Here is a 22,943-nt window from a genome sequence, read left to right as displayed (position 1 = left end):
ATTTTATAGTTATCACTTAACTAAAAATTTAAATTATCAGTTTCATTATGGGAAGTGTGTATGTTTTATGCCTATTTTCTGTCTTTATATAAAAGCAATTCTCAAAATCACTTCTTACAAATCCTAAGCCATTTATTACTGAGTAAAATTTAACATTCCAGTTTTTTGGTGAGTCCTTTAAACCAAACAGAGTCGTTCCAAGTTGTTCATGTTACTGCAACATCCAGTAGTTAATTTAACATAGAAGTCTCCAACTATCTTTTCAAAGAGGAAAGCACTGCAAATATGCAGTAGATAAAAGAGAAAGTTATTCTCATTAAAAAAAATAATAAAATAAAACCAGGAAAAATTTCACTGAAGTTAATATTGCTGGACTGTATATTTCTGAATAAGTCAATTTTTGCTGGAGACCTGTAGCTACAACACAAACTTTATAAGGAACAACATGACCTTTCTCATCTCTTTTTCACCTAAAAATTCACACTTTGTGTCAATAACATTACAATCATTTGTCTTGCACACATAATACCATGTATTATTTTCTTCCAAGGCTTGCAGCTCTCTTGCTGTAGCATCTTTACAATTTTCAGCATCACTACAAGGCATCACCTCAGAGTAGGTGCTGAGGTCATCATCATTCAATACAGTCAACAATCCTCTAAGTAATTTGGGCCCTGAATATTCCTCCTGGGTCTTCTCATCCTCATCATCTACATTTTCCTCTGCATCCTCAAATGAAATTTCTCTGTTTTCTCTGTCTTTATTGATTTCTTGTTCTTCTCTAAGCCGACTTCTATTTTCTTCCACAACCTCAAACCTCATTTCTTCTTTCTGCCAATCCAATTCTGAAATTTTATCTATGTTCTCTTCATCACACAACCAGTATCTGATTCTATTACAAGAAAATCAGTTTTTCTCTCCCTTTCAGATACTGCTGGTGGCAAGAAAACCACTTCTTAATGCACTTTGTGGCTTGTTTTATAGGTGTATATATTCTGTACCCCTTCACATCATTATCGTAACCCATAAATAAACCATCTTGTTCTTTATGTCTAGTTTCAATCCCTTTTCTTTGGGTACAAGGACAGACACATGAACAACAAATATTTTCAAATCTTATAAACATAATTCTCTGCCATAAAAGGCTTCCAAAGGAGTTTTGCCTTCAACAAGACTTGGACCAGTTCAATTTAGTACATAAGCCACCACATTAAGTGCTTCAGCCCAGAAACATTTGGGCATTCTTGAAATCAATGAATGAGCATCTTCAACCAAGACGCACATTTCTCTCTTAGCTCTTCCATTTTGCCTTGGCGTGTACACAGTGCTTCTTTGATGGATTATGCCATTTTCACTCAAAAATGTACCTAAGTCAGTATTCATAAACTCCAGTCCATTATCATTTCCTCAAACTTTAATTTTCAAACCAGTTTCTCTCTCATATTTTGCAATAAAGTTTTTGATCCAACCTTTAATTTCACCCTTCTCTTTCATAAACAATACTTTGCAATAACTGGAGTAGCCATCCTTCAAAAATCAAAAAAAAATATTTCACTTCTTCAAGCAAGTTCATCTCCATTGGTCCGCAGATGTCTGCAGGAACCAATTCAAGAGGGGCATTAGCTTTTGATGAACTGATGGCATTCTGCACAGGTAACAAGTCACCAATGAAGCCCACTCCCTTATGTGACAAGAGCTCTATCACATGTGTAATGCTCTGATGGCAACATTTTTTATGCCGAATAGTTAAGCTTTCAACATGTTGAGGCGAATCAATATTGGCCAATGAAAGCTCACTAGTGTCATTATCATCAACTACAATGCATTTTTTATCTGCACACATCACAGCAACCATTAACAGTTCTGACTGTTCCATTTACAGAAAACCACATATGATACATTTTATTTACACATTTGGATAATGCACAAACTTACCCTTTTCTGTTCAAGAATTCACATTGTTCCTTGTTTAACACTAAACACATACCTTTGTGCAACACAGTTCCCACAGAATACAGACTGAATTTCAGTTCAGGACAAAAAGCATTCCACTAACTACTGTTTTGATAAACTCAACCCCATTCCATGCATACAGTTCCACAGTACTAAACCCAATCACATCAACAAGTTTACCATCATCCGCAGTAACTTTCATTGAGCTTTGCACATAGTTCAGTTTCTTAAACAATTCTCTCTTATAGCACGTATGATCACTAGCACCTGTATCCCCAAACCAATAATCTTCTGGACCAACTCCTTGACTCATACACATAAATGCACTCATACGCTGAGCCTTTTTACATCCCTTGTACTTCAACTACCTGCAATCTGACTTCAAATGACCTCTCTTCTTACAATAATTGCAGCTTCTCATTTCTCTATTCACTTTGTTTTTGCTATCATCTGCAAAATGGCCCTCCTTATCGCAAACTGATTGTTTCTCTCTTTTTCAATATGCAGTCTTGAAGCTAACTTGTTAAGTGTTTGCTTCCCAAAGGAGGCAGACTTCCAGGTCAAAATGTTTATATCTCTGGTAATAACATCAACACTTTGATTATTGTCATTTTCTGTGATTTGCTTCAATTTAGTGTTGATTGCTTCCATTTCTAACATAACTGTAACAACTGACTTATCACCAAATTGGAGCAAGCAAAGGTTTTGCCAAAGTAGGTGAATGCTCACAGTGGACTCTTTCTTGTAACAGTTCAGTCCACACGTTAGTTGATGTCATACATGAAAGTAGATGAGTTAGTGGCGCTAACTCCAATACAGTAAGGTCTGTGCTTTTGTGTTCTTTTCCATTCATGTTTCTTCCTCAGCTTTAGTGGGTTTAATAGCTATGCCATCAATAATATCTAAAACACCTTTTCCTCTGAATATCACTTCCATTTGAAATTACCATATTGCCCAATTGTCCCCTCCAGACAACTTTAAACACAGATGCATAGGCCATTCCACTGTGCCATGCCAACACTATGCCATTAATGTTAAATTTACTGTTACTTGTGATATTACCAAAAAAAAATGCCACTATTCTGATAAACATAATTGTTCTCCTGGACCCATAACCTGTAATCAGGCACAATAAATGAAGCTCTATTGTAAGGCTGTTTGTACAGAGTTTATTGAAATATGTGATAGTTTACACTCAGTGGTGTAAGACAATAATATACATGTAGGATAAGCAACAAAAACAAGAAAACACCTGAAAAATGGAAATTAACATAAACCAAAGAGAAACAGTGCTGCCATCTTAAAACAACATTAACAGTGTACCACTAACATATTTTATGAGTGTGTGGTACATATAGGAATTTATTCTTTGAGACAGATTTAATATTTACAAAATGTGAGCCATTCAACCACTAAGAATAACCAGATGTAAGAAACTGTAATCTCATGAATTATAAAACAATAAGATTTCTCTTTCAGATCGTCTTCATGATTATATTTCATAATAAACATAGTTGAAAGCTTTGCCACTGTAAATTCTTGCAAAACTGCCAACAAAGCTGTGCCACTGTTTATGATGGTAGGTAGGGACACTGACAGCAATTTAACATGCTATGCTGACTTACAGTATCATTTCTCACTTGCTATGACTTTTGTACATACATCTGCTTACTGGTGCTACTTACACTTAAATATGAGAAATAAGCTATGCACCAAGGTTACACATGAAAATTTTCTCTATATGAGAGTCATAGCACAGAAGTTTAAAAAAAAAGTGACGTTTGTAATTACTTCAACACACTCTCTAAACTGCAGTCACTAAGTAACTCATCTATAATTATGTATATTAGACTGAGTGGCCAGAAGTCGTGGAAATGGTTGTCCCATTTAAAGGTGTGCTGTGTATGATGCCTGAATATTTCTACGAGAGGTGAATTGATGCAAGGGTAAATAAGGTAACCAAGTAGTCTGTTACAAACAGGCATGAAACAAACATTGTAGCACATTGAGAGTTAACTGCCTTTGAACTTGGGATTATAACTGATGCAAAGTGTGTACTGGAGAGTACACAAGACTTTACCTTTCCAAGGTCAACACCATCTATGTTGGATCTTCAGTATCAAGGAGACAAGACAATGTTTGATGACTGGATATCGTGTCCCCTACACACGCCTAAATGGAGGGATTTGAATGTGGGGCATTAGAAATCGATTTCTACCAGGATGTACAGAGACAAGTGCATTCCATAGCCTTCAGCAGCCAATGACTAAAATCATGACCAGTGTATTACCACAATAGTTTCTCTGTTCAAAAGTGTCATTCTGCTTGTATTTCAAATGAGGACTGTGAATATAAAAAACTTTTAATTTCTATGAAACACAGCAGCCTCAATTTTAAAGTTGCTACTAGGTCAATTACAATTTAAACTGAATATAGTAAGGATCATATGGCCTTTTCATTTAAAATTTCACAAAATGTAATGACATATTATTCAGTGGTAACTTCATTTATTTGTTCTATGCATCATAGCATGTAGGGGTGGGCGAAAAGTCAAAGAAGTCATTAACAAAGAAAAGTATCTCTAATTCTTTTATGCATTCATCATATTTTGGCATCAATTTTATATATTTTGTGTCATTAAAGGAAATCTGTATTTCTGCCTGTACTTGTATTATTATTGTGTGAAAGAACTATTTTTAACATAACGTGCTACAGTCAATTATGTTGTTTAACAGTTAATCACAAATATCATTTGCATCATTTGTCCAAAGTCCAGACACAAAATGAATAATAATATAATCAACTAATGTACACATCACATAAAATATAGCTTACATTTCACTGGATACATCTGTATCTTCCGCCCCATGACCACCTCCTCCTGCCCCTTCCTCCTGGTGTTAACGATATTTAGGGTTTAAATGTACACAACAAACCCAACATATAGTGACTGTAAGTCTACTCAGAGGCACAGTAGGTGGCAGTAGAAGGTTGGAACATCAGGCGTCCTTGTAGAGTCATGTCTATTGTGCATTTGGTGTTGGCTGATGTCACTGATCCGGTGTGAGTCTCAGATGGGATAGATGCCATTTTAAGTCTGTTGCTGGATATCATGATGGAAGAGACACTGATGGCAATTTCCACTGTTCTATCACAGTTTACCCAAGCTATATACAGACCACCATACAGAGGGTGGAGAGATTTTTCAATACAGCCATGTCAGATGAGAACTTTTTTAGATGAATGCAAGTCATAGAAAATATATGGTCAATGGATACTGTGCTCTTTTGCTACAGTGGGGCAGAGCTTACAAATCTGCAAGAGAAGATGTGCAAGGATTGTACTTCAGTGGTCTGTTTTCATTTGTTGGTGAGAAATTATCTAAGGTGTGACAGTGTTTGTCCGCATACTAATTCAGTAACTGTTGTATTCAGATCCTCTCTGAAATTCATTCAGAGATGTAGTATGACAATCGGGAGACTGTCAGCTTATTGCTCATTGTATGGCATCTGACAGAGGCTTTTACTTGGTGATGGAGCTGTTCAACAACATCATTTTCAGGAGGGTGGTAGGTACAGGTTCGAATTCAGTTCATGCCAAACCATGTTGGAAGTACTTTAAAGAGGTATCACTCAGACTGTTTGCCCTGATCAGTACATCTACATCTACATCATACTCTGCAAGGCACCTATAGGTGTGTGGCGGAGGGCATTTCTGGTGCCACTAACTGATTCCCCCAAACCCATTCCAGTCACAAATGAGATGTGGGAAGAATGCCTGTTGGTAAGCCTCTATATTAGCTCCAATTTCTTGAATTCTCTTGTCGTGATCATTTCATGAGATGTGTGCAGGAAGTAATAATATGTTGTCTGACTACTCACAGAAAGTGCTCTCTCGAAATTTCAGTAGTAAATGCACACGCCTTTCTTGTAATGTCTGCCAGTGGAGTTTGTTGAGCATCTATGTAAGACTCATTCTGACCAAATGATTTCATGGTGAAACACGCCACGTCAGCATCCAATCCACTCACAAAAAAAGATGTTGGCAACAGTCAGTGCTGTTGCATCTTTCATTGGTTATGCTTCAGAGCAAGAAGAGAAATGGTTAGTTCCTCTCAGTAAACGTGGTAATAAAGAAGCAATGACACTGATAAGGGTCCGCTTAAATAATTGACTTGGTGCAGTAATGTACTGATCAGAGCTGTAATGTGCCAAGTTATATTGTTATGCTGGCAAGCATTTCGCTAGTGGATACATGGCTTAGAATCACTCTCGATACATTATTTGGCCACACAAATAATTTTTTTCACAAGTCATATAGTAACCCTTGCTTCTGAATAGGTGAGGCTATGGAAAGAGGAAATTATTTACTGTTGTAAATCAGCTGTAAAGAACACTTGCGTTTATTAGTGATATGATTTTATGTCACAATATACTGCTATGTTTCAGTATGGTATCTGAAGATACAGCAGTGTTCCTGAAAATACTTCAAATGTCTTTAGTTCATTGTTTCCTTCCTGGGCACCATTAAGTGCAAATGATGTCAAGTTGCTTTGCAATTGTGTCAGTGCAGGATGTTTGTCTGTTCATCCATTCCAGTTGCCATCAACATGTTGAATATCTTTAGTGATCAGCACTATGAGGTCCAAATAACACACCTGGTGTTGTTATACCTTTGCTAGCTTTGATGGAAAGTGAACACAAGCTCCTTATGATCCTTGATAAGGCTGAAATGTCTATCTTCCAGCATGTGTCTTAATCTTTTGTTTGAGAGGTAGTATGTGGGCCAATTTGTTTTGATGCTCATAATTTTTTACTGGCGAAAGTCAGAGATTGTCAATCATGTTGTACACATTGTTGTAATGCAGCTCCAGTGGCAGCTTATGATGTGTCCACTGTAAGTGCAAGCAGTGCATTAGGAAGAGGATGAGCTAATCACACAGTCTTTGACTATGGTGAAGGATGGTTTCTTCCTGCTGCATGTCTTCTAGCTTGGCTGGTCCTTTTACAAATTCATTCTGAGATGCTGCTGGATAATGCATGATTTCATGCAAACTGTACATATAAAATTGTCAAGTGCGCAATGGAAATTGAGAGAAAGCTTCCACTGAGCTTTGAGGTGCTAGGTTAACTTTTGCATTGGTAAGGTGGTCTGGAATTTTATTTCAGTTGCCTCAGATGCACAATTTGAGAGTTAATCACTAGGCTGTGTTCTTATAGTCTATGGAACTGCTAATTTCGATAGATGAACTGCTCTTGTAGGTGGTGTAGTGCTCTGTCTTGCTCAGTGACATAGCAGGCAAATATATAGATATATTTTCCATGAAGAACCAGACCCTGCACAGTCCAAATGGCATTTCGGGAAACCCGTAGTGTCCAAATGGAGTGCAAACAGCAGTTGTGGATATATTCCCAGTGCACTGAGTACATGGTAAATAATGCGAACAAGGTCGATCATGCAGAAAACTGTCTTGCCAGGAATGTGCAAAGCAAAATCCTTTATAAGTGGCTCAGAATAGTGAAGGTGCTGACAAGCCTTCAGCAAAAGCTCTAGCCACTTCCTTACAGCCTCTAGTATTGCTTGGGATCCCTGTTGTCCTAGGGCCTTTTATAAAACTGTCCTGGTTGGTTCACACTGATCTCTGTTTGAATGATGAACAATGGCAAATTCGCAAACTGCTGAGTGGAAGACAATCTTGAGTACTGGCCACACAGTTGTCCCCTTACATCTTAAATATAGGTTTCAGGTCTGCCCCATTGCTGAAAAAATATCAGTCTTGTGTATTGGGACTGGAGTGTCTCCCCCTGAAAGGTGTGAACAAGTGCAGACCGTGGGTTTGCTGGTTATTGGGAGCTCCAACATTAGGTGGGGGCAATGGAGTCCCTAGAAAATTGCAAGTAGGTCATGTAGGAAGGCCAGCATCCAATCTGCTTCCTAGTACTCCTTTCTCCACCATGGTGCTGGATAGGGAGAGAGGAGGGTTGTATTGTCATTTGCAATTGATGCATAGAGTCCAAACTGATTGTGTGGAGAAGATTGTGTAATATTTTGGTCAACACAGCTGTTTCAGTTGCCTCCAAAAAGGCAATGTGCTGTCCCATTGTCTTCTCTTTGGGATACCTACAAGACATAAATTGTGGTACAGGCAGCTATCATTAGCTGGTGTCGTTGGCTGCGAGTGACCATTACGAGACAGATTTTCAATTTTCAACGTCTCTCACGATAGTGGTTGAATGTGTGAGTAATGTCACTGTGGTGTAAGCCAATTAGGTGGGCAACATCCCGTATTGACAACTCTTCTTGCCATTAAGTGACAATGCATGCACTCGAGAGCCTGACCAAAGTGATCCCACACTCCTGGTAGAACTACCAAACATGTGCCTTCCACTCCTGTAAAAGTAAATTTCGGTAATTTTCTACTACAGATTTAGCAAATTTTAGAATGTTGTAAATAGGTTTAATAAAACGAAGAATTATTGAAAAATATTGATGCCATCAGTTGCCATAGACAGTTGTCTCTTGTTTGATTTGTGCTTTGAAGATGCTGTTTGGTTTGTGCTTTGAAGATGCTGGATCGTCACATGCAAAAATATTGGAGATTGTCAAAGACATTACCTGGTTTCATTCCCATAAGCTATTAGAACTTTTAGTATGGGAGAGTCAAACTGCAGAGAAAAAGTACTAACTGAAGGCAGGATCAGAGTTGGCGAGGGGGGGGGGGGATAGGGGGGGGGGGGGGGAAGGCAGGGGCAGTGTGAGTAGGGGTGGGGTGCGAGAGAATGGGTTAAGCAGGGCAAAAGTAGCCCTTAGCCCGCCGGGCCGGGTGCCTCACTAAATGGGAACTGAACGGAAGTTTTAAAATCTGCATCTACAATGGCACCTTTGTACGGCATAGACGTTAACAAGCATGATTTAAAAGATGAAATTTTAAAGTCAAACAAGATTTTTGCAGCTAATTTTCTGTGTGAACAGTTCCCCCTCTGCACATTCTCGATGCTGCCTGTAAGTGCAATTTTAATAACATGTTTCTAAATATAATTGTAGCCTTCCAGATTTTCTGCACTTTGCCTGTTACTATTGCCCAAGCAGAGCGGTCATTGAGCATTTCTGGAAGCGTTAGAAGTTGCTTGAGAACTACAGAGGGGAACGAGCGGCTTGTCGGAGCAACTATGTTCGTAATAGAGTAAAAGTTAGCCGTTCATTAGATTATGTCAGGGTTATGAAAGAGTTCGCGGAAAACTTTAAATATTAAAAACACTTCTTAAAAAAATGATTTTTGCGTTAAATATTTTTCACTTTATCCAAAGAAACCAGGGACACGAAAATCCTAGGCGCCAGCTCTGACGAGAGGGGCTAGTAAATTATACAGGGTGGAGAAAAATTGTGTCACGAAATTTTAACCCTGGATAGCTGCTGCCAGTAGGAACTAAAATTACTGATGTTGTGTTGGTCGACAACGCACCATTTTTAAACTACGAACACTTGGCGCTACACGCTTCAATTGACCGTGGAATTGCCCTGTGCCGTTCGTCGGTTGACGGGCAGCGCAATCTGATTCTCTTGTCCAGAGCATCCCGCAACAGGGCAATCCCGCGGCCAATCGGAGCGCGTGGCGCCAAGTTTCCGAAGATTAAAAATTGTGCGTTGCCGATCTACACAACATTAGTAATTTTGGTTCCTACTGGCATCAGCTATCAAGTGTTACAATTTCGTGACACAATTTTTCTCCACCCTCTATACAGGATTTTGCAAAAGGGTACGGCCAAACTTTCAGGAAACATTCCTCACACACAAATAAAGAAAAGATGTTATGCGGACATGTGTCCGTAAACGCTTAATTTCCGTGTTAGAGCTCATTTTAGTTTCGTCAGTATGTACTGTACTTCCTCGATTCACCGCCAGTTGGCCCAATTGAAGGAAGGTAATGTTGACTTCAGTGCTTGCGTTGACATGCGACTCATTGCTCTACAGTACAGCGTGCGCAGGCACTATCACCAGCTGATTGGCCTCCATGGGTACACTTCTGCGAATGGTTCATACAACAACGTGTCAATTTTCATTTCAGTGCTAATGTTCTCTTTAGGGATGGCGCTTCATTCCAATGTGATCAAATTGTAAATTTTCACAACCAACATGTGTGGGCTCACGAACGTTTGGGCAGGCATTGTTGGTGATGTCTTGAATGGGCCCCATGTTCTTCCACCTACGCTCAATGGAGCACATTATCATGATTTCATAAGGGATACTCTACTCTCTTTCCCAGATAGACTGAAGTATGTCATTGTTAAACCACTGCATAAAAAAGGGGATACGTCTGATGTCAACAACTACCGCCCAATCTCTCTTCTGACTGCCTTATCCAAAATTCTTGAAAAAGTAATGGAATACTTCTAGATAAGCTCAAGTACTGTGGTATGAATGGGCCAGCGCTCAAATGGTTTAAATCATACCTAACTGGAAGAGTGCAGAAAATTGAAATAAGCAGTTCACATAATATCCAAAACCTGGTGATTTCTCAAACTTGGGAACAATCAAGAATGGGGTGCCGCAAGGTTCGGTCTTGAGTCCTGTGCTGTTCTAAATATATATTAATGACTTGTCATTCTATATTCACGAAGATGCACAGCTGGTACTTTTTGCCGATGATACAAGTATAGCTATCACACTCAATAGACAAGAATTAACTGGTGAAATTGAAAACGATGTTTTTCAGAAAATCATTAAGTGGTTCTCCACAAATGGCCTCTCATTAAACTTAAAAAAAAACACAGTACATACAGTTCCACACAGTAAATGGAATGACACCATTAATAAATAAAGACTTCGAGCAGAAATCGGTAGCTAAGGTAGAATATTCGAAATTTCTAGGTGTATGCATTGATGAGGGGTTGAACTGGAAAAAACACACTGAAGATCTGCTGAAACGTTTGAGTTCAGCTACCTGTGCTATTAGGGTCATTGCAAATTTTGGCGATATACATCTCAGTAAATTAGCTTACCACGCCTATTTTCATTCTCAGCTTTCGTATGGCATCATAATCTGGGGTAACTCATCATTGAGTAAAATCGTGTTCATTGCACAAAAGCGCATAATCAGAATAATTGCTGGAGCTCATCCAAGATCATCCTGCAGACACTTATTTAAAGAGCTAGAGATCTTCACTGTAGCCTCACAATATATATACAGGCTGTTACAAAAAGGTACGGCCAAACTTTCAGGAAACATTCCTCACACACAAATAAGAAAAGATGTTATGTGGACATGTGTCCGGAAACGCTTAATTTCCATGTTAGAGCTCATTTTAGTTTCGTCAGTATGTTCTTCCACCTACGCCCAATGGAGCACGTTATCATGATTTCATAATGGATACTCTACCTGTACTGCTAGAACATGTGCCTTTACAAGTGCGACACAACATGTGGTTCATGCACGATGGAGCACCTGCACATTTCAGTCGAAGTGTTCGTACGCTTCTCAACAACAGATTCGGTGGCCGATGGATTGGTAGAGGCGGACCAATTCCATGGCCTCCACGCTCTCCTGATCTCAACCCTCTTGACTTTCATTTATGGGGGCATTTGAAAGCTCTTGTCTACGCAACCCCGGTACCAAATGTATAGACTCTTCGTGCTCGTATTGTGGACGGCTGTGATACAATACGCCATTTTCCAGGGCTGCATCAGCGCATCAGGGATTCCATGCGACGGAGGGTGGATGCATGTATCCTCGCTAACGGAGGACATTTTGAACATTTCCTGTAACAAAGTGTTTGAAGTCACGCTGGTACGTTCTGTTGCTGTGTGTTTCCATTCCATGATTAATGTGATTTGAAGAGAAGTAATAAAATGAGCTCTAACATGGAAAGTAAGCGTTTCCATACACATATCCACATAACATATTTTCTTTCTTTGTGTGTGAGGAACGTTTCCTGAATGTTTGCTTTTCGTAACACCCTGTATATTCACTTATGAAATTTGTTATTAGCAATCCGAACGAATTCAAAAGTAATAGCAGTGTACATGGCTACAACACTAGGAGAAACGATGATCCTCACTACTCAAGGTTAAATCTAACTTTGAAGGGGGTAAATTATGCTGCCACAAAAGTCTTTGGTCACTTACCTGATAGCATCAAAAGTCTGACAGATAGCCATATAGCATTTAAAAGGAAATTAAAAGAATTTTTAAATGCTACTCCTCCTACTCATTAGATGAATTTTTGGATATATTACGTGGGTAATTCCCCCCCCCCCCCCCCCCCCCCCGCCTGCAAAAAAAAAAAAAAAAAAATTAATAAAAATATTAAGTGTCATGTAATATTTTGTGTAATGTAATATCTTGTATGGACCCCTTTTATTAACCTGACAAGTTCCACATCATTACGAAGTATCGTATTCATTATCTATGGAACAAGTACTAATCTAAACTATTCTCTAATCTACAGTCAGACACCTTGCTGCTAAACTGGATATCTCTGTTGGTAGTAATGACACACTTGCCCAACAGTTAGGGTAATCAAAAGTGTGTTCTCACTTGGTTCGTCGTCGCTTAAGAGAAGACAATAGAGGTCTGCCTCTGCAGAAATGCTTGCATATTACGAGGCTGAGAGTGACAATTTTTCGTCCAACAGCAATCCAAGCCGTGAAACATCGGTTCATCACTTCGAACTGGACATAAAACGGCAATTCATGGAGTCGCACCACAGCACATGTCTTCGAAAGAAAAAGTTCAAAGCCACACGCTCAGCCTGTAAAGTCATGGTGACGGTCTTCTGGGACTCTCAATGGGTTATTCTGTTTGATGTCCTCCCTCATGGTGCAACGAGCAACTCGGAAGCGTATCGCGCTACCCTCAGGAAATTGAAGAAACGACTTGAGTGTGTTCGTCGCCACAAAAGTTGCAAACGAACTTCTCCATGACAACGCAAGGCCTCACAAGTCTGCACAGACGAGAGGAACTGACAAACCTTCATTGGTCCGTTATTTCCCATCCACCCTACAGCCCAGATCTCGCTCCTTCCATCTGTTTAGTCCAATGAAGAATGCACTCCGCAGAAAGTAGTGCATGCATAACGGGGAGGTTTTTGATGCAGCAAGGGGCCAGCTCCAATGTCGACCAGTAGAGTGGTACTATGCGGGCCTCCCAACAACATGGCGTAAGGCTGTTGGATTGAATAGATATTATGTTGAAAAATATGGTTTTGTAGCCAAAAGAGAAGGCTTAATATGGTGTACTAGAATCCTGAGTAAAAGCAACCTGCGCTCAGAAAAAAATGTGTTTTACTGCTTGTTGACTGACTCGTATAGAAATGGCAATATGTCAACAATGTGCTTTTATAGACGTCAGGCGAGGGCGAGGTACGGTTAAGACAGGTCCTTGAGAGACAGGTGAAATAACGTAACCATCCTCTGTTAACTCTTAAATGATTGCATTTTTCTTTCTTAAATTTTTTTCTCTTTCTTTTTCGGGTCAGTCTGTGGCTTCTGTAAGCCAACACTTGCCTTGCCATATCTTCGATACGGCCGTGCACACACTATCAAAGCTTAAAATTACTCTTTGTGGCATGTACGAGATTGACTGAACAGTGTGCCAAGCCGCAGCGTCCCATAAACAACTGGAAGTACAATCTGCTGAGTTGCGCTCAAAAGGAGAGGTACCCAGCGGTGCTATCGACTTTTTGAAATCATCCATACGGTGATGTAGGTTAAGATCCCAGGTATCACACACTGCAGCTATTCGCCCGAGTGGGCACTCATTTGCAAGTAACTGACGAAAAAAATCGGAATTTTGTGTGACACTCAATAGCGTTAACAAAGTTGCGTTTTAGAGTCTGGTTGCGTGGTATAACGGATAGCATAACAGTTTCACTTGTAGGGGCTTGTGGGCTCGAATTATTATTATTTTCAAATCTTTATCGAAATGACTTTGATCGTAATTTTTATTCAACTGATTGATTCAAAAGTAATTTTTTTTATTTTTATTCCTTTGTCACATTATTTTAATCACTGTATGAACTTTTTCATTTGTTTCATTTTTTCTTTGTATTATTCTTCTTCCAATCGGAATTTTTGTAAATACGAGTTTAATTATATTTTTCTGTTATAATATTCAATTATTTGAAAATTCCAACCTATCAGTTAAAAACAAAAGACAAAAGAAATAACCAATTTATATTTGTGCAATGGTGTGAAAAATATATTTTTGTTACCAGATGCGCAATTTTTTTGCATAGTAATCGTCACACTAACGTTTAAAACACAATCTAAATATCTATTGCACTGTGGACAAAATATCACAGATGAAAATTTAAATTAAAGATGGGTTTATAAGTAAAACAAAATTCAAGTAAAATGAGAAATAGGTATAATGAACGCAATAATGTGGACGAAAAATCATGGCGAGAAAAAAACGAAATTAATACATAAAATTAATTAAAAACACACGTACAAATATATCAAGTTGAGAAAGAGTGTTAGGAAGGAAAATGAGAGCAAATGATGAAGCTGGTATCATGATTAGAATTATTGACAAAGGAATGGAATTAGAAAATTACATTTGCATCAATTAATTGAATAAAACTTATGATCAAAGTCATATCGATAAAGATTTGAAAATAAAAAAAGATTGGAGCCCACAGTTTACACGTGAAACTGTTAACCTATCCATTATACCACGCAACCAGACTGTAAAACGCGACTTTTTTAACACTATTGAGTGTCATATAAAATTGCGTTTTTTTTTTTTTATTTTGAGAAGGTGGAGATTTTAACCTATATCACCGTAGGCCTATAGATAGTTTCAACCAGTCGATTGCACCTCTGGGGACCTCTCCTCGTCAGTAAAGAGGTTTATTCTTACCTCCAGTGCACAGATGGCTCTAGACGGTCATGTTTTGCGGTCAAAGGTTGTAGAGTAGAGGTTCCTGATCGGAAAACATAAATTATGCAAGTCATGAGGATACAACAAAACTTATTCTGAACAGTTACCATCGTACCAAAACTGCTAGCAGACTTCTCACTCTTGCCGGGAACTGACATTAAAAACCACACAAAAAGACATAACAAAGTCTACGAGTCACGAAATTTCAGCTGCTGAAAACTACGTTCTATAAACTGAAGAGCAAAAAGCGATCTTGGTGGGGGAAGTGCATTTCCGCAAGTGAACGCCATTCTTCATCTAAAAAACCTAATCCGCAAGCCACTTTATGATGTGTGGCGGACGTTATTTCCCATAACTCTATCACTTCCCCCCTTCCCTACAACTTTTGTACAGGTACTCTAACATTATGCACTTCTTTCAGACGCACGCAAGGGCCAAAAACTTTTGCAAGACTGCTAAAATAGTTAAACACGACTGTGACTCGCGATGGATAACAGAAGAGTTAAAATAGGCTTTTTAAGTGAAAAGCATAATGAAGATGCATTTGTGACTCAGTAATTTGCCATTACAAACTGCCATGTGATTGTGCTGAACGATATAGAAAGAAATGTTTAACATACATAAATCACTTTTCTGCATAGACAAATATTAATACTGTTTCCCGTCTACCATCTTAGTACGGTGGTGTGCAGCGAACATAGTATCTCGTTTTTAGCTACTGCGTGAGAAAAACACTCTATGAGCTGGAAGAAGTGATACCTATGAAAGTACGCTGTCACCGAATATATTTCCAGGTTTCTATTTATCAAATTCTAAAAAACAGGGAACTAAATTCTCATTCTGATTGTCGGGTAATACCGGTACGCGAAAAATTCTGAGAATGTTAAGAATCAACAAATTCCGGAAAAATAATCTCAGAAGTATAGCGTGCTGACAATCCTATCGAACTCTGTCCACCCATTTACGAACAGATTTGGAATAAAAAGGCTTCAGATGAGTAGAAACTACATTCTACGTTTATAGAATCAAACTAAACCCCGTTTTAAAATTTGTCCCTGTTCTGATTTTTGTTCCGATTTTAGTGTAACACACACTACTATGTTATGATTTGAAAGAAGTTACTCATCTGCTATAAACAGCATACAAATTACATGTTAAAGAAATACTCCATGGACTTATATTTTTCTGTGCACTGGTGGTACCTATTTAAAATGCGCGCCGCGTCAAGTGCCTGTATAACCTAGTGGCAGAGTTTGCTCGTGTTGCTTTTGAAGCACGTAGGTAAGAAGGGTATAGGCAAGCGTCTCGTTCTTTAGTTTAGGGTAACTTGTACTAATACCGCTCACAACACGAATTCATCACGAATTCTTTAATTACGTACTTGCGATGTGCCTTGCCGTAGGCTAACTAATCTATTCATTGGCGGACAACTATTACTAAAATTTATCACGAGTAATAAAGATTTACCATGTTTACTATTAACTAATACAATGAGTGCACCTTATATCCTCATCTGAAAGGAACGATCGTTATAGTGAAGCACACGACGAAACGACAACCTCGTATTGCAATTCTAACCTCCTCTGGCACGCCGCAGCCTTGACATCTACGCCTCAATATACAGGATCACCAACTTATGAAGTGAAACCCACGTTCGATTCGTCAATTCGTGCTGAACCACGGCTTCCTGGCGAAGCACTTACAGACTTAGAATGCAATATGTGTGCGAATAGCAAATTAGTGTACAGAGATTTTACGCTATAATTTAATTAAGGCACCTTAGCTTTCAATTCTTGATTTCATATAATACGGAGATGTAAATGAACGTATGCTACTTTTAAAAACTTCACAATCAATTTCATATTTTTCCTAGTCACAAGGAGAAGATGTTGCTCAGGCACCAGTACTACCAATGACAAATCCTGAATCGCAGATTGTACCACGGACACGGACTGTCCAATGGGCGCTTATGAAAAATTCTTGCAAGGTGTAGGGAGGAGAGCAGGGAAATATATATTAGGTGGTCGTGGGGGAAACAGTGTTTCCCCATCTTCCTTCTACACTGCAGTGCCATTGGTCGGTGTTACTGGATGCCAGATGCCCGTGCATGGTTCCCCAGATGACTTTTTCTTTTTTACAGCAACAGTGAGGAAGAAGATGGGTTTGGTGAAACTTACATGCAGTCACCACATCCCATATTTTAACCAAGAAATGAACGACTGTGACGAATAAAAAGCATTTTAGTAACTGCATATTCAGTACCATTACTAGTAAATTATTGATAGAACTGCTACTGATATTATGTACACCAGTGATTCTCAAAGTTTTTACCTCTGGGCGTCCTTCACAAGGAAAAACAGTATCGCCCCCAACCTATTTTCTTAGTAAAAATTGTCTTTTTTATATTTTCTTTGCCTTATTCTCTGTTTTGAAAAATTCCATTTAGAAGGATTTTACGCAACAGAAAACAAAACTACATGAATTATTATAACGAAAATACGAAAAAACTGTTTATTTGTATCACATTTTCATTTATTCGAAAAATATTAAATGAACAATGTTCACAATTCAGCAAACAAGAACTACAAGAGCATTAAAATTTAGATTACAAAGTCACATTGAAGTTCTTTGCTTACATTTAACTATGGAACGTTATTCGACTTCATAGCTGCCAAAACGGAAAAAAAACAGACTCGGACACGTAGGCTGTTTCGAAAGAGTTGGGAATGCCTTGCTATCCAAAACGCCAACAAAGACACGTCATTAAATTTACTCCTCAGTGAGGTATCACAAATGAGATCAGCTAAATCGTTCTTGCTCTTTTATATTTAGGCATGATAGTCCAGGAGCATTTTTAAAGGATTTTTAATCCAGTTAAATTTATCAGAATCGTCTCTTTTCGAAGCGAAGTTTTAGTGTTTCAAGGTGATGAAGGTAGGCTTTTATCTCCATTGGAAGTACTGGATTATCTGCGTCCTCTAACAGTGACACTAGAGCGGGGAACATTAATAGCATGCTACTTTTGATTCGATTTTGCCACAGCTCAAATTGCTTTATGAACCCCTTCACTTCTTGATTCCAAGTTAGTGCAGTTGCCTGATTACCTTGAAGTGAAGTGTTAAGAATATTTAGTTTCACAAAAATGTCAGTGAGGTAGGCCATTTTTATTCGAAAATCTCCGTTACTGAAACAGATTGCCAGAGAGTGAGTTATCTCCTTTAAGACACCGAATACCTCACTCCTCAGTTCAAACATTCTCTTAGTACTTTACCCCTCTAAAGCCATCGAGCATTACTAAAGAGCAGCAACTGAGTGTGTTAAGCACCCATCTCCTCACACAGCACTCTAGAAAGCCTTGAATTTATAGTTTTTGCCTAAGTAATGTTAACTGTTTCCATAACTGTTTGCAGCACTTCAACAATGTGCGGACCAAGTGTTTTAGCGGCCGTAGCCTCCCGATATGGCATGCAGTGAGTGCAGGCTGAATAAGGACCTACTACAGCTTTAACTTTCGCCTGCAGTCCACCATGCATTCCAGACATAGAGCGAGCTTCGTCTGTGTATACTCCAGTGCACCTATTTCATGATATCCCTGTAGCTGTTTTCAGTATTGGTTCACAGGAAAGCAAATCCTCTCGAAAGCTAAACTCATCAACAAAACGAACATAAGCAATCAAAAGAGCAACTTTACCTATATCAGTGGCTTCGTCCACCTGAAGTGCTAAGCACCTGTTATGCAATTTATCGATTAACTGCTCGACTGTCCGCAGCTCGTGGTCGTGCGGTAGCGTTCTCGCTTCCCGCGCCCGGGTTCGATTCCCAGCGGGGTCAGGGATTTTCTCTGCCTCGTGATGACTGGGTGTTGTGTACTGTCCTTAGGTTAGTTAGGTTTAAGCAGGTCTAAGTTCTAGGGGACTGATGACCATAGATGTTAAGTCCCATAGTGCTCAGAGCCATTTGAATTTTTTGAACTGCTCGACTGAATCGCCAGGAATTGCTAACTTTCTTCTACGCACTGTGTCATAACAGGTTGGAACACTTTTCAACTATGGAGCAAATGAACCACCAAACATTTTTGATACTATATCAATTGTTGGTGATAAGAGCAGAATTTGTTTATTTATTACTGTAACTGTGTTTAGTTTCTTGTATTTACCAATACTCTGTGAAATCTGGTAAGAGGTTAAAAGGGTTTTAGCAAAGTACTTCTGGACAGACAATAAAAGGCTTAGTTTTCCCGTTCATTCATTATGTTTGGTTTAAAAATGTCTCTTTAACTTGTTAGACTACATGCTTCAGCAGCTAAAAGGGTTAAACAAATCACGCACTGTGGACGTTCTTCACCGCTGATTGAGGTTTCCGTGAAGCCTAGCAATAAATACTTCTCATCATACGTATAGTTTTCGCCTTTGGAGTGTCTCCCTACTCTCCACCAGTTGACAGGACCACTATTGTCATGTCTGTCGGTAACCAGGAACCGCTTCATTCTGAGTTTGAGCTTGCACAGCGCTTAATACTTAAGGATACAGTCACAGTGCAGCCGGCAACGGGCAAATCCGCCAACGGACAACGTCGGTCAGCTCTCTCGATCAATTAAAACAATGCTAAAACTATGACTGTGGTTTCATTATAGTCGACCGTGTCTGCCGTAACACATACATCGGGCGAAATTCGAGATCAACGGCATCGCTTTGTTCGAAGAAAAAGGTAAATGTAATTATTTGTTACGAAGGAAGTTCTTATTTTAAATGTACCCGGCCCCGTTGTACCCCATTAGCAACCCCGCCCCCCTCCACTGTGCTAGCGCCCCCACAATTTGATAACCTTCGATGTACACACAGAGGGAGAATCAGATCGACATTATTTCTGATATGTCAGTGCAGTGAAGAGGTGAGACGATCTAAACCGTTCAAATCGTTCGACCCTCTTCAAGTCTGTCACAGCTACATCAAGAGCAACGTTTTTAGAATAGTATGTTATTGCTCTGTCTAGAACGTATCACCAACTCGAAAACCACATTCCTTGTCCCACGTTCTCCTAAGCTTCAGGCAGTAGGCCTGCTTCCTCTGAAGTATCGTTTACACTGAAGTGAGTAAGTAATCATACAACAAGTCACTACAGTAACCCATTACATAATGCCTGAGACCCTGCTGTGACCACCACTTACGACTCCATCGCATGACATGTATCGCTGTGTCACACCTCCCTGGAATTGTGTGTCTTCTTCCATCTGGTGAATGTCTACATCTGCGTCTACAACTATACTCTGCAGACCACCGTGAGGTGCACGGCAGAGGGTATGTCTCGTTGTACCAGGTATTAAGGTTTCTTCCCATTCCGTTCAAGAATGGAGCACAGGAAGAGTTATTGTTTGAATGTCGGTTTGCTTGCAGAAATTATTCTAACCTTATCCTCACAATTCCTATGTGAGCGATACATAGGGAATTGTTGTATATTCCTAGAGTCATCATTTATAGCCAGTTCTTAAAACTTTGTTAGTGGACTAACTCGGGATAGCTTACGTCTACCTACAAGGCTCTTCCAGTTCAGTTCCTTCAGCACCTCTGTAGCACTCTGGAATGGATGAAATAAACGTGGGCCATTCATGCTGCGAGTGATTTGTAAGAAATCTACTTTTTAGACTGATTGTGTTTCCCCAGTATTCTACCGATAAACCGAAACCTACCACTTACTTGACACACGAGTGAGCGTATATGATCATTCCAATTCATATCCGCACAAAGTGTTACATCCAGGTATTTGTATGAGTTGGCCGACTTCAGCAGTGGCTCATTGATATTATAGTCATAGCATATTACGTTTTTTTTCGTTTTGTGAAGTGCACAGTTTTACATTTGTGAACATTTAAAGCAAGTTGCCAATCTCTGCACCATGTTGAAATCTTATCAAGATCTGAAGGTATATTTGTGCAGCTTCCCTCAATAGTATTTCATTATAGATTACTGCATCATGTGCAATAAGCCTGATTTTACTATTAATGTTTCCTGCAAGTCATTAATATACAACATGAACTACAAATGTTCCAACACACTTCCCTGGGACACACCTGAAGTTACTTACACATCTGACGATTACTCTCCATCCAAGATAACATGCTGCGTCCTCCCTATTAAAAAGTCCTCTGTCCAGTTATAAATTTCACTTGCTACCCCATATGAATGTACTTTTGACAATAAGTGTAGGTGTTGTACTCAGTCAAATGCTTTTCAGGAATCAAGAAACATCACATCTACCAGGTTGCCTTGATCCAAAGCTTTCAGTATATGATACGAGAAAGTGCAAGTTGGGTTTCGCATGATTAATGTTTTGGAATCCATGCTTATTGGCACTGAGGAGGTCATTCTGTCCAAGATACCTCATTATGTTTGAGCTTAGATTATGTTCTAAGGTTCCACAACAAATCAATGTCAAGGATATTGGACGGTAGTTTTGTGGATCAATTCTACTACCCTTTTTGTAGATGGGTATGACCTGTGCTTTTTTCCAAGATCTGGGCACAGTTGTTTGTTGAGTGATCTACGATAGCTTATAGTTATAAAAGGGGCTATCTCTGCCGCAAATTCTGTATAGAGTCTGACAGGGATTCCATCAGGCCCTGGAGTTTTCTTCAATTTTAATGACTTCAGCTGTTTCTCAACACCACTGATGCTAATACTTATTTCATTCATCTTTTCAGTGGTAAGAGAATTAAATTGGGGCATTCCTCCTGTGTTTTCCTTTGTAAAGGAACATTTGACAACTGAGTCAAGCATTTCAGCTTTTGCTTTACTACCCTCTGTTTCAGTTCCTGTCTCATTCATTAGGGACTGGGCATTCTCTTTAGCGCCACTAACAGCTTTCACATACAACCAGAATTTCTTAGGGTTTTGTGAAATATCATTTGACAATATTCTGCTCCTTTAGTGAGTAAAGTCATCACGCATTCCTCTCTTGACAGTCAAACGCGTTTCATTCACCATCTCTCTATCTATAGCCCTACACCTTGTTTTGCACCTTTTATGCATTAGAATAAAAAAAACTGGTAGAAGCCGACCTCGGGGAAGATCAGTTTGGATTCCGTAGAAATGTTGGAACACGTGAAGCAAACACTGACCCTATGACTTATCTTAGAAAATAGATTAAGGAAAGGCAAACCTACGATTCTAGCATTTGTAGACTTAGAGATAGCATTTGACAATGTTGACTGGAATACTCTCTTTCAAATTCTGGAGGTGGCAGGAGTAAAATACAGGGAACGAAAGGTTATTTACAATTTATACAGACACCACATGGCAGTTATATGAGTCGAGGGGCATGAAATGGAAGCAGTGGTTGGGAAGGGAGTGGGACAGGGTTGTAACCTATCTCCGATGTTATTCAATCTGTATATTAAGCAATCATAAAGGAAACAAAAGAAAAAATTCGGAGTAGGATTTAAAATCCATGGAGAAGAAATAAAAACTTTGAGGTTCGCCGATGACAGTGTAATTCTGTCAGAGACAGCAAAGGACTTGGAAGAGCAGTTGAACGGAATGGATAGTGTCTTGAAAAGAGGATATAAGATGAACATCAACCAAAGCAAAACGAGGATAATGGAATATAGTCGAATTAAATCGGGTGATGCGGCGGGAATTAGACTAGGAAATGAGACGCTTTAAGTAGTAAATGAGTAGCTATTTGGGGAGCAAAATAACTGATGATGGTCGAAGTAGAGAGGATATAAAATTTAGACTGGCAATAGCAAGGAAAGTGTTTCTGAAGAAAAGTTTGTTAACATCGAGTATAGATTTAAGTGTCAGGATGTCGTTTCTGAAAGTATTTGTATGGAGTGTAGCCATGTATGGAAGTGAAAAGTGGACGATAAATAGTTTAGACAAGAAGAGAAATGTGGTGCTACAGAAGAATGCTGTAGATTAGATAAGTGGATCAAATAACTAATGAGGAGGTGTTGAATAGAATTGGAGAGAAGAGAAATTTTTGGCACAATTTGACTAGAAGAAGGGACTGGTTGGTAGGGCATATTCTGAGGCATCAAGGGATCACCAATTTAGTATTGGAGGGCAGCGTGGAGGGTAAAAATCGTAGAAGGAGACCAAGAGATGAATACACTA

The 22,943-nt window shown here is 39.2% G+C and overlaps 1 protein-coding gene across 5 annotated transcripts in view; it reads right to left on the bottom strand.

Moving 5' to 3' along the window:
* The window catches only part of LOC124776548 (arylsulfatase G-like), a 127,677-nt gene extending 111,221 nt beyond the window's left edge, over positions 1-16,456 (bottom strand). For 3 of the 5 annotated variants that reach the window (XR_007015632.1, XM_047251579.1, XM_047251583.1), the window contains exon 1: positions 16,300-16,394. Coding sequence is in view for 2 of the 5 variants with exons in the window: in XM_047251579.1 (XP_047107535.1) it covers positions 16,300-16,302 (3 nt within the window). In the remaining 3 variants the exon portion in view is untranslated. Of the gene's footprint in view, positions 1-16,299 lie in introns of all 5 variants that reach the window. The other 2 variants (XM_047251581.1, XM_047251582.1) reach the window with 2 other exon arrangements.
* Between the last annotated feature and the right edge of the window lie 6,487 nt (positions 16,457-22,943).

The sequence above is a fragment of the Schistocerca piceifrons genome, chromosome 2 (genome assembly GCF_021461385.2).
Source record: "Schistocerca piceifrons isolate TAMUIC-IGC-003096 chromosome 2, iqSchPice1.1, whole genome shotgun sequence".
NCBI lineage: Eukaryota > Metazoa > Arthropoda > Insecta > Orthoptera > Acrididae > Schistocerca > Schistocerca piceifrons.
The sequence above is the reverse complement of the archived record's forward strand: the minus strand, read 5'-3'. Positions and strand labels throughout refer to the sequence as shown.